Source organism: Callorhinus ursinus, unplaced genomic scaffold (assembly GCF_003265705.2).
Source record: "Callorhinus ursinus isolate GAN/ISIS: 27379988/994484 unplaced genomic scaffold, GSC_fseal_2.0 scaffold51, whole genome shotgun sequence".
NCBI classification, from domain to species: Eukaryota; Metazoa; Chordata; class Mammalia; order Carnivora; family Otariidae; genus Callorhinus; species Callorhinus ursinus.
Genome location: NW_027397113.1, coordinates 5041890 through 5054636, shown reverse-complemented (window position 1 = coordinate 5054636; position 12747 = coordinate 5041890). Strand labels below are relative to the sequence as shown.

Genomic DNA, 12747 nt, shown 5'->3' with positions numbered 1-12747 from the left:
GGTGGAGCTAGGACTGAAACAGATTTGTGTCTTTATATTTGCTATCTCCAGTGCCTTTCCTCCCATCCTCTCTCAAATTCATTCCAGTTAGGCCTTCATTTTCACTAGTCTGTGAAACTGCTCTTGTTAAGGTCCATGTGACTAAATTCAGTCATCTCTTTTCAGTCTTTGTCATGACCCATCAGCAGCATTTGATACAGCCAACCATTCTGTCTTGGCTTTAGAATATCACATTTATTGGGCGCCTGGGTGGCTCAGTTGGTTAAGCGACTGCCTTCGGCTCAGGTCATGATCCTGGAGTCCTGGGATCGAGTCCCATATCGGGCTCCCTGCTCAGCGGGGAGTCTGCTTCTCCCTCTGACCCTCTTCCCTCTTGTGCTCTCTGTCTCTCATTCTCTCTCTCTCAAATAAATAAAATCTTTAAAAAAAAAAAAAGAATATCACATTTATTTGGTGTTCCCCCTGCCTCCCTTGTTGATCGTTTTTGATCACCTTTGCTAGTTCATCGTCTTCACCTCTGTCTGTCTTTAATGGTGAAGTGTTCTTGGGCTTAACCCTGGTGCTCTTCTCTTTGTATGTGCCCTCATTCTATGGATCATCTCATCCAGCTTTGTGACTTTAAATTCCATTTGTATGCTACACTTGCATATTGATGTTTCCAGTCTGGACACAAACTTATATATCTAACTCTCTACTCAACATGTCTACTTTGAAGTCAAGACATCTCAAACTTAAAGTGTCCAAAATTGAAGTCTTGACCTTAAGCTCCTCATACCTGCTTTACCCAGAGTTTTTCCCATCTCAGTTAACGACAACCCCACCTTTCCAGATGTTCAGGCCAAAAACCCAGGAGCTGACCTACATCTTCAGTAGTATATCCAGAAGTCAAACCATTTTTTACCACCTCCCCTGCTGCCGTGCTGCTACCACCCTATAAGCCATTAGTCGTCTATTGCTTGCACTATGACAGTTGCCTTCTAACTCAACTTTTCCCTTCTCCCCTTTGCTTTCCTTCATTCTGTCCTAATAGAACAGCTAGAAGAATCCTATTAAAATGTAAAACATGCCTGGGGCGCCTGGGTGGCTCAGTCGGTTAGGCAGCTACCTTCAGCTCAGGTCATGATCTCAGACTCATTGTTCTTGGATTCTCTTGAGAGCTAGGCATAGGAATAGGAATATAATTAATGTGTACTAATAAACTACCAAACGGTTTTCTTGAATGATTGTATGACTTTGCACTCTTACCAGCCACACAGGGGACTTCTGGTTATGCCACATCTTCACCAGCACTTGGAATTATTAAAACAGGAGTGATCAGGGAAGGACCCTTCTGTTTAGGCCTTGGATTCTGTATTTTAACTGCATAAGAAGTACCCAACCAATAAAACATAGGGTAACAAGAAGACCTAAGATTACAATCTACCTCAGCCTCTTATGCATTGCAACACCTCCAGTCAGAACATTTGCCAGGCTCAGTCAGGCTTAGTCATCCTTGGAACTCTCTGGGACTGTCAACTGTGTGTGAGTGTGGGTTTAAGGAGAAATGTATCTTATTTCCTTGGAGTTTTTCTGTTATTAAAATATATGTTGAAAATATTTACTTGTAATTAAAATAATTTCTTCTAACTTTCTAATAAAGTGCCTTGTAGTAACTTAAATAGGGTTCTGGGCTAAGATAGGCCTAAATTTGCATCTTGGCTCAACCACTTTTTGTGTGATCTTGGTCAAATCTCTCAATCCTTCTGGTATCCTCATCTGTAAAATGGACATATTACTCACCTCTTAGAATTATTGTGAGACGTACATGAAATAATGCAATATATATCAAGCAACTGCTACATGGTAGATGCTTAATGAGTCATAGACATTTTTCTTATACTTTGAAGAACTAGAATGCATTTAAGTCCCCACATCCTTTGCGTCATACCATTAAAAACAAATAAAAAGATCTATTGAACTGATTGCCAATAGAATGGAAATCAGTTTGGCGTGTCTAGTTTCTAAGCAAACACTAAGCATATCCAGTCTTGCTGTTGCTTTGTTACCTAAGGTATTAAATCATTCTTGGCTTTCTTGTTTACATAAGGTGCTGTGGCATAAAGGTTTATTTATTTGTTCAATAAACATTTATTGGTCTGTGATGTGTTATTCCTTCCTGACAAAATTCTGCCATATTATCCTACAGTTTTTACATATTATATAAGAGGAAAGATGGTCCAGAGCGTTATAGGACATAAAAGAGCTTAGGACAAGGAGTTTATGTTATAGAAGTCATTACTTTTCTTCCCCTCTGGATTGTGTCATCTCCATGAGGCTAAGGACCACATCCTCTATGATTCTAACAACTAATCCAGTGCCCAGCACACAGGAGATGCTCACTAAATGTGTGGAATGTATAAAACAGTGAAAAAGGATCACAAGCAAAGGGGAAGAAACACATGTCCCAGATTTATTCCTGTGACTCTTTATATCTTGCAGTGGGTTTATTCAGCCCAGCAGATTAGACTGAAGGTAGAAAATGTTTGCTTTGGAAAGAAACAAAAACCTAACCCATCAAAAGCATCCATAATTAGCTGCCTTTAGTGAGGAACAAAATGTGGCATATCCAGTCTCTTCCATTTGTCTATCCAGTCATGTTCCCTTTCCTTTCCGACAAGGCTTGAAAGTCATTTGAACAATGTAGTTACATTTCTTAATAGCCAACTATGTGGAATATAATAACTCCTTTGGTGTTGGCAGAACCAGAGTTCCTTTTGGGTCAGCACATCTCTACCCTGAAGGGAAAAGAGAAACATAATGCTGAGGGTAGGCATTGAGGGGGAGATTTTGGAAAAGCATGAACCCAGGTGATTCCAGTTTAACAAATCTGAGTGTGTTTTAGGAGCACAGATGAGGGAGTCAATGGCTGAGGAGGCATTAGGGAATTATAAAATTTTATTTAACAGATATTTGCTGAGCAACTATACTGTTGTGCTCAGCCCTTTGGTAGAAGGCCCAGAGGGGTGGCACCCAAGGACCTAAAAGAAATTCAGTATGCCTGGAGCTTAGAGCATGAGGAAGGAGTGGAGAGAAGCAAGACAGGCAGAAAGCAGGGGCCAGAGAGCTACAGCACTGGAGAGAGGGGGTGCATAAAATGGAGTCTAATTCTGAGGACGTGTTATGACTCTGGTGAGCGGCATCCTTTGTGTGACTCCCATTCACCAGAGCCTTTCCAAGGAAAAGAATATTCTGGACTTGAACCACTCAAACCAGAAGCAGAAACGCAGTATCCAAAGTTTCCCTCCCAACTCCTACTAGAAGACCAGAGTAGCCCTGTTGTGGTAAGGCAAGGTCAGAGTACAGTTGCTGACTCCAGAGCAAGGGACAGTCCTACCTCTTTGAGGTAAGGGAACTTCCTCATTGTGGCACTGCAGATTTTCTGCATACCTGAAGCACAGTTCAGCTGAAATCCAAATTGTGGCCATTTCAGTCATTTTCTGCAAATGGTATCTATTTTGTTTGTGTGGATTATCTCCTGGTTGCTACAGATTTACATCTGTAAATGTTTCAGGTATGATTAGACGTAAAGTGGAAGAGGGACTGGAGAAGCAAAATAAACATCTATACCTGCCCTTGGTATACTTACCCCTCTCCCTCAGAAATTGCTCCCACATATTGGAAGTAGAAAAGTGTGTCAGTTTTAGCTTGAGATCATTGGATCCACAGAGGTTCGTGGAATAATGTACCTTTTGACAATTCTCAAGTATCAGAATTAAACAGGAGGGTGCTCTTTTACTAAAGGGGGACACATTTTGGCATTCTAATGTTCTTTCTTTAGGTAAAGCAGTGTTTCCCCAACATCATCTATCACTTTTCTCATAAGTTCCTTATGTTTGACTGGATTGTCTTTCTCAAAATTTTTCTAGGCTGTTCAGCTTGACCCTGAAGAAACTCGTCATGCTAAAAGAAATGGACAAAGATCTTAACTCAGTGGTCATTGCTGTGAAGCTACAGGTGAGTTGAGCAAGATTGTTTATTCAGGGTCCGAGGAAGCTGGATAACTTTTTGCCTGTGGTTGGGGCTCTGGAAATACTGATGGGGGCCTAACTCTTCCCTCCTTCCCTTCCTCCTCAGGCAAGCAAGAAACAATAGTGTAAGATGACTGAGTTCATGAGAACTAATGAGTCCCAGTTCTGTCTCTTAGTTAAACCACTCAGTTTCTTTAAACCTTAGTTTCTTTGTCTGAAGATTTAAAACTTGGTCCTTCCTGCCCTGCATATCTAATAGGATTAGTCTGAAGATCAAGTGATACAGATGATGCTAAAATGTTTGATAAATGATTCAGAAATTGCTGTGGTGGCCACTGCCTGTTTCAGTCTTATTCCCAGGATTTCTGGGTCCAAGCTCCAGTGGGTTGGAGAAGCACTTTGGAGGTTTTCTATAAGATAGAAGAAATTTATAGATTATTGTTTCAGACTTGGCAATTAAAAATTTACTGGAATATTTTAACTTCTGGGTAATCCACCCATTAAACTCCCTATACTTACTCAGTATCTTCAAGGGACCCAAAATATTTCACAAACATTCATACTCTAAGCATTCCCGAAGTTCAGGAAAGAAGGGAAAACTGAACTACAGGAAGGTTAAGGAATTTACCTGTTGCCAGCTAATTACCAGGTGGCAGAAGTGGTACTAGAAACTAAAAAGGAGGTAATTTATATATATAGTCATTAAACTGCACTACTAGGCCTTCCTTCACTGTTAAGTCCTTCCTAATGATGACTCCCTAGAGCTTACTGAGATTCTGGAGTCATTAAATAATGATTGGATTCTTCAGCTTAAGAGTGGTGTATTTAGTTAGTTCTTACTCGTTGAAAAGTAGTGAACTATATGGTAACTCCCTACTAACCATCATATTTTATTAGCTAGATCAGTTATGATGCAGCAGTTTATTGTTCTAATATTGGCTTCATTAAAATCCATGTGTGTAGGGGCGCCTGGGTGGCTCAGTCAGTTAAGTGTCTGCCTTCGGCTCAGGTCATGATCCTGGGATAGAGTCCCGCATCAGGCTCCCTGCTCAGCAAGGAGTCTGCTTGTCCCTCTCTCTCTCTGCCCCTTCCCACCTGCTTGTGTGCACTCTCCCTCTCTCTCAAATAAATAAATAAAAATAAAATAAAATCCCTGTCTGTACCTCTCACAGTATGTGTACCATACACTGAGGTCCTCAGCTTTCTTTCTGAGATAAATACATTATCTTAATTTAGTCCTCAAAACTTAAAACTTTTGATTACTCCTTATGAATTCCTACATGTCTCACTTTATATTCTGATTCCCTGTTCATCTTTGTACATAATTCCTCCCAGTTCTGTGAAACACTCCCAGGCACCCTGATTTGAAAATGCAGGTATGGGGCAACGATGTGCAAGTGGAGACTTTCAGTGTCTTTGCTTCCTGTCCTGATTTTGCACCCATTTCTATGTCATGGGCAGGGTTCCGGTTTTCAGGAATTGTTGCCTTTGCTAAGAGCTGTTGTTTTCTAGTGCAAACACTGTTGGTACGGTTTCAAAAGTTCCCCACTGCTTTTGCCATCCCTGCAGTCAAATGCCTTTGCCAAAAGAAATAATTTCCTTTATTTCCTGATTAAATATTTAACATTCTGTAAAATTTAAAATTATATCAAAAAACTTATAAATATCCTGAATTTTTTATTGCTTTACTTCTAAGCAGCTGGAAGTAATTACAGATGTTATCACATTCTTTTATCCATTGACTTGTCTATTCATTTATTCATTCATTTCATAAATTTTTATTGAGCATCTATTATATGCAAAGCATTGCTCTAGGCCCAGGGGATACAGCAGTGAGCAGATAAAACAGAAATGGGAAACATGCATAAAGCACTCTTTTTTTAAGATTTATTTATTTGAGAGAGTTTGTGGGGACAAGGTGGGGGGGGCAAAGGGGGAGGGAGAGAGAGAATCTTAAGCAGACTCCCCACTGAGTGTGGAGCCTGATGCAGGGCTCGATCTCATCACCCTGTGATCATGACCCAAGCTGAAATCAAGAGTTGGACACTTAACCAACGGAGCCTCCCAGGTGTCCCAAACATGCTTTAAGCACTTCTGCTTCATAGTGAAGTATGGCTATTGTCTTAAACAAATAGTTGTGCAATTCAGTTGTGAATTAAAATAGCTGCTTTTGGGGGGCACCTGGGTGGCTCAGTCATTTAATCGTCTGGCTCTTGATTTCGGCTCAGGTCATGATCTTGGGTCGTGAGATGGAACCCCATGCCAAGGTTCTGCACTGGACATGGAGCCAGCTTAAGATTCTCTCTCCCTCTCCCTCTGCCCCTCCCCCTGCTCATGTTCACATGCTCTCTCCCTCAAATAAATAAATAAATAAATAAATAATAACTGCTTTTGTTATGGAACACCATTTTTATATGAAAGAAGGCCTTATAGACAAACTGGTTATTCAAACGCAGCTACTTGGAAGATATTTTCTTGAAAATGAGCAAAGTGAACCTATCACTTCTAGGGAAACAACTGAGAATATTTTTGGCCAATGAAAAATAAAATTTGATCTTTCAAGTGAAAATTAGAATTTTGGAAAATGTGTCTGTCACTATAAGCTTCACAGCTTCCCAATTCTTAAGGACTTTTCTGAAAAGATCAGTGGTGATAGTAATGATAATAATTTTTTTTAAGATTTTATTTATTTATTCATGAGAGACAGAGAGAGAGGCAGAGAGAGAGAAAGGCAGAGGGAGAAGCAGGCTCCCAAGGAGCAGGGAGCCCAATGTGGGACTCGATCCCAGCACTCCAGGATCATGACCTGAGCCGAAGGCAGACGCTTAACCATCTGAGCCACCCAGGTGCCCCGATAATAATTTTTTAAATTGTATAATAAAAAATGTGTCCACCTCACACTAGTCAGAATGGCTAAAATTAACAAGTCAGGAAATGACAGATGTTGGCAAGGATGCAGAAAAAGGGGAACCCTCCTACACTGTTGGTGGGAATGCAAGCTGGTGCAGCCATTCTGGAAAACAGTATGGAGGTTCCTCAGAAAGTTGAAAATAGAGCTACCCTACGACCCAGCAATTGCACTACTGGGTATTTACCCCAAAGATACAAATGTAGTGATCCGAAGGGGCACCTGCACCCCAGTGTTTATAGCAGCAATGTCCACAATCACCAAACTATGGAAAGAGCCTAGATGTCCATCAACAGATGAATGGATAAAGAAGATGTGGTATATATATATATATATATATATATATATATATATATACACACACACACACATATATATATATATACACACACACACACACACACACACAATGGAATATTATGCAGCCATCAAAAAAATGAAATCTTGCCATTTGCAATGACGTGGATGCTAAGCGAAATACAGGTAGCATATGATCTCAATGATATGAGGATTTTGAGAAACAAGACAGAGGATCATAGGGGAAGGGAGGAAAAAATGAAACAAGATGAAACCAGAGAGGGAGACAAACCATAAGAGACTCTTAATCCCAGGAAACAAACTGAGGGTTGCTGGAGTGGTGGGGGGTAGGAGGGATGGGGTGGCTGGGTGATGGACATTGGGGAGGGTATGTGCTATGGTGAGCACTGTGAATTATGAAGAATGAATCAGAGACCTGTACCCCTGAAACAAATAATATATGTTAATAAAAGAAGTTTTTTTTAAATGTGTAACATTTGAAAGATTTGCCTAACTCATGAACCAGTGTTTTCCAAATGACCAATGTATGATGTTACAAAATCATGCTGGGTAAAAGATCCGTTCAAAGAACAAAATAGACCAATGGATAAAATTTTTGTTTTTAACATCTTATTTTGAAATAATTTTAAATTTGCAGAAGAGATGCAGGGATAGTACATAGAGTTCCTGTATTCCCTTTGCCCAGCTTTTCCCAATGTTAACATCTTTCTTAGCCATGGTACATTTATCAAAACTAAGAAATTATCATTGGTACAATACTATTAACTAAATTAAGACTTTATTCAGATTTCCCAGTTTTTCCACTGTTGTCCTTTTTCTGTTAATTTTAATATATAACAGTGCTACAAAAGCCTCCTCCTTTTTTTTTAACTCTGTATCTTCTTGAGTCTGGATTTTTTTCATATACTCAATCAAAACAATATTTTGCAACAAATTGAATACAGAAGCAGGTAGAGGAATCCAGTTGTCTTCTATTAGCCAGACAGTAAAGAGATTTGCAGAAATGTAAAAGTATGCCCTCCCCTTCATACTGCTGTTGAGAATGTAAAATGATGCAGCCACCTTGGAAACAGATTGGCAGTTCCTGAAAAGGTGTGACGTAGAGGTACCAGAAGACCCAGCAATTCCACTCCTAGATGGTACCCAAGAGAAATGAAAACATCCATATAAAACTTTGCACATAAATGCTCATTGCAGCATCTATTCATAATACCCAAAAATTGGAAACAAACCAAGTCCATTAACTGAGGAATGGATATGAAAAAGGTGGTATATCAATGCAATGGGATATTTTTTGTCAATAAAAAAAATAATAAAGTATATCCATGCCACAACATGGATGAACCTTGAAAACATTGTGCTAAATGAAAGACAGGCACAAAAGACCATGTATTGTATGATTCCATTTATATGAAATATCCACAATAGGTAAATTGATAGAGTCAGAAATTAAATTAGTGGTTGCCTAGGGCTGGGGGGTGGAGGATGAGATGGTTAGTAGGGTGACAGCTAAAGAGTATGGGGCTTCTTTTTGGGACGATGAAAATGCTCTGGAATTGATTGTGGTAATGTTTGCACAACTCTCAATATCCTAAAAGCCATTGAATTGTACACTTTAAATGGGTGAATTGTACAGTATTTGAATTATATCCCAATAAAATTGTTATTAAAAAGACCATGGCATCTTCTTACTAAATTGTTTTTGTTTTGGAAAAGATATTTTCATAAAAAATGTTTTTATGTAAACACATGAAAGGTTTATTATTTTTAAGTGAATTAATACATATTTTTAAATATCTCAGTTATAATTCCCAATATGGTAAATATTGATAGATGTACCTACATAAACAAAAGCTATTTGGGTATATAATTTTTGAGTGTAGAAAGATTCTGCGACTGAAAAGTTTAAGAATCATTGTAGTAGAAGGAAAGAGACAACAAACATAATAAATAAGAACATTATCTACAAACTTCCCTTGAAATCTAATCCATTCTGGGAAACATGTTGGATGGCAGCAGCCTATCTTCCATTATTTAAATGGGAAAAATAACAGTGAATTCTCAGACATCCAAGAAATCTCCACCTATTTCCTCAGATATTACTATAACGCTCTTAAATATCTGTGTGACCATTCACCAATAATCTTATATTTTAAAAAGAGGCATTTAAAACACTAGGAACCGGAGCGCCTGATTAACTCAGTTGGTTAAGCATCTGCCTTCGGTTCAGGTCATGATCCCGGGGCCCTGGGATCCAGCCCCACATCAGACTCCTCACTCAACAGGGAATCTGCTTCTCCCTCTCCCTCTGCCTCCCGCCTCCCCCCTCAGCTCATGCTGTCTCTCGAGCGGGCGCTTTCTATCTCTCTCTCAAATAAATAAATAAAATCTTTAAATAAATAGAACACCAGGAACCTAATTTTTAATGCGTTAATACTCTTTAATGTGTATTTTTATGTGTTGTACATAATGATATTGTATCAGATATAAATTATTTTGCTTCTGTACTGCAAATGAAGATATACTGTTACATAGCTTAAAGATGATATGTAAAGATACTAAAGATAATTTTGAAGTTGGATTCAAGTTGGTAGTGCCCCAGGCACCTGGAAGAAGCAAATACTGGGACCCATGCAGAGCAAATCTTTGGAGAAGGGTGGGAAAGGTGAGGACAGTAGTGCACCATGCTTTAAAAGTGCCAGTGCTCACTGCGACCCCGTGACTGCCCTGCACTCTGTCCTGTTAGCTGCACATGCAGATTGGGTGTAACAGGTGTGCAGTTCAGATAATGCAGTTGGGATAGAAATTTTTACAAGTATTTACAGCACATATTTGGATATCGAGCATTCACATAGTGAGGGCCACTGCTATTGGAAGGAGATATGTCCTGTGGGGAAATAAATAAAAGAAGATAAAGGGATGGAGTATGCCAGAGATGAGGAAAGTTACAAATTCTGTGTGGTGGTCAGGGTAGGCCTCATTGAGAAGATGACATTTATGCAAAGACTTTGAAGGAGGTGAGGGAGGGAGCTATGCAATATCTGGAGAAAGAGCAGTCTAGTTAGAGGGGGAAAGGCAAAGAAAGGCCCTAAGGCAGGCATGTGTCTGACGGGATCAAGAGGAAGGAGGAGGTGGTCAGTGAGGCTGGAGAGGAATGAGAACAGTAGGAGATGAAGTCAAAGAAGTAGGGGGGACAGGATGTGCGCAGATAATTGCAAGGTCTGTGGTTTTCAATCTGTGTGAATTGGAGGGTTTCGAGCAAAGGACTGATGGTATCACTCTGGCTGTTGTGTGGTGAAGAGACTTATAGGTGGGAAAGAGGAATCAGGAAGACCAGTTAACAGGCCATAGCAGTAATTCAGGCAAGAGATGAGGGTGGCACCAGAGTTTTTTCTTTTCTTTTCCTTTTAAAGCTTATTTAAACAATCTCTCTACACCTGACATGGGGCTTGAACTCACGACCCTGAGATCAAGAGGCACATGCTGTATCAACCAAGCCAGCCAGGTGCCCCACCAGAGTTTTTTCTTGAGCAGTTGGTGGGTGGAAATGCCATTAAGCAAGATGGAGAAGACTGTGGGTGAAGCAGATTTGGAGGGAAAGATCCAAAACTCGGCTTATCGTATTATGTTGGAGATGCCTATTAAATGTCCAGGAGGAGATGTTGAATAGGCAATTGAATATATAGGTTTAGAGTCCAAGAGGGAGGTCTGGGATAGAGATATAATTTGAAGAGTATATTTAATTAAAACCCTAAGATTGGATGAGAGAATTAGAAGTAGAGTGAATGTAGAGAAGAGAACAGGTCTAAGGATTAAGGCCCCAGGCACTCCAACAATAGGAAGTCAGCGAGGAGAGGAAGGACCTGAAATGGAGACCAAGAAAGAGTAGCCAGAGGATAAGAGGAAATCCAAGAGTAGAGGTTCTAGAAGTCAGGTGAAGGAAGTGTTGCTGGAAGTCAGGGGCGATGGGCTCTATCAAAAGCTGCAGATAGGGGCGCCTGGGTGACTCAGTTGTTGAGTGTCTGCCTTCAGCTCAGGTCATGATCCCAGGGGTCCTGGGATCGAGCCCTGCATCGGGCTCCCTGCTCCGTGGGAAGCCTGCTTCTCTCTCTCCCACTCGCCCTGCTTGTGTTCCCTCTCTGGCTGAGTCTCTCTGTCAAATAAATAAATAAAATCTTAAAAAAAAAAAAAAGGCTGCAGATAAGTCAAAGGAGATGAGAACAGATCATCAGATTCTTTTTTTTTTTTTTAAGTTTTATTTATTTGAGAGAGAGAATGAGAGACAGAGAGTACAAGAGGGAAGAGGGTCAGAGGGAGAAGCAGACTCCCTGCTGAGCAGGGAGCCCAATGTGGGACTCGATCCCGGGACTCCAGGATCATGACCTGAGCCGAAGGCAGTCGCTTAACCAACTGAGCCACCCAGGCGCCCCAGATCATCAGATTCTTTAAAGTGAAGATTATTTGAGACCTTGTCAATAGCATTTTTGGTGGACTGGTGGAGATAGGAAGATTGACTGGAATGCATTTAAGAGAAAATGAAAGAAGAGGATTTCAGGAGAGTAAAAATAGACCTCTTGGGGAGTTCACTATAAAGTGAAGGCAAGATATAGGTTGGTATCAAGCAGGGGACATGGGGATGAGAGAGTTATTTTTTGTTTTGATTTGGTTTGGTTTTTGGTTTTTTAAGATGAGAGAAATAACAGCGTGTTTGTTAGTGGAAATGATCCAGAGAAAGAGGAAAGTTGATTATGCAGGAGAGGAAAGACTGGGTAGGAGAGCATTTGAGCAGGTGAGAAGGAATGAGCTCTGATGCCCGAGTGGAGCAGTTGACTTCAGATGGGAGAGGAGCCTTCATCTGTATAACGGGAGGGATGAAGGAGACATGAGCACAGATGTGCTAAGTAGGTAGGTGTGCTGGGAGTTGTGGGAGCCCTTTTCCCATTGCTTGCATTTTGTCAGCAAAGTAGGAATCAAGGTTATCAGCTTAGAGTGAGGAGAGGTGAGGGGATGTTAGAGGTTTGAGGAAAAATGAGAAGGTATAAAACCGTCATCAAGTACAGCAGAAAAGTGGAAAGACTTGAGACAATACAGAGTAAATTGTCAGGTTGCCTTGTCAGCTCATTACTGTTTTGGGGTCATATATTAAAAGACAGACCAGTTCGCCTGATTATATGATTCTCTCTGGGCATGTTCAGCTGGTGCAGTTAGATTTTTTTTTTTAAGTGTTCCATGATTCACTGTTTGCGTATTAACATCCAGTGCTCCATGCAATACGTGCCCTCCTTAATACCCATCACCATGCTCACCCATTCCCCGTCCCCCCAAAACCCTCAGTTTGATTCCTAGAGTCCATAGTCTGTCATGGTTCATCTCCCCCTCTGATTCCCCCCCCCTTAAGATTTTATTTATTTATTTGAGAGAAAGAGAGCAGGAGCCGGGGAAGGGGCAGAGGGAGAGGGAGAAACAGACTCCCCGCTGAGCAGAGAGCCCGATGCGGGGCTCGATCCCAGGACT

The 12747-nt window shown here is 40.6% G+C and overlaps 1 protein-coding gene across 1 annotated transcript in view; it reads left to right on the top strand.

The window, feature by feature from the left end:
- PACS1 (phosphofurin acidic cluster sorting protein 1) overlaps positions 1-12747 on the top strand; it is a 141869-nt gene that overhangs the window by 96576 nt on the left and 32546 nt on the right. Inside the window, exon 2 of the mRNA XM_025879484.2 lies at positions 3906-3993. Coding sequence (XP_025735269.1) covers positions 3906-3993 — 88 coding nt within the window. The remainder of the gene's footprint in view (positions 1-3905; positions 3994-12747) is intronic.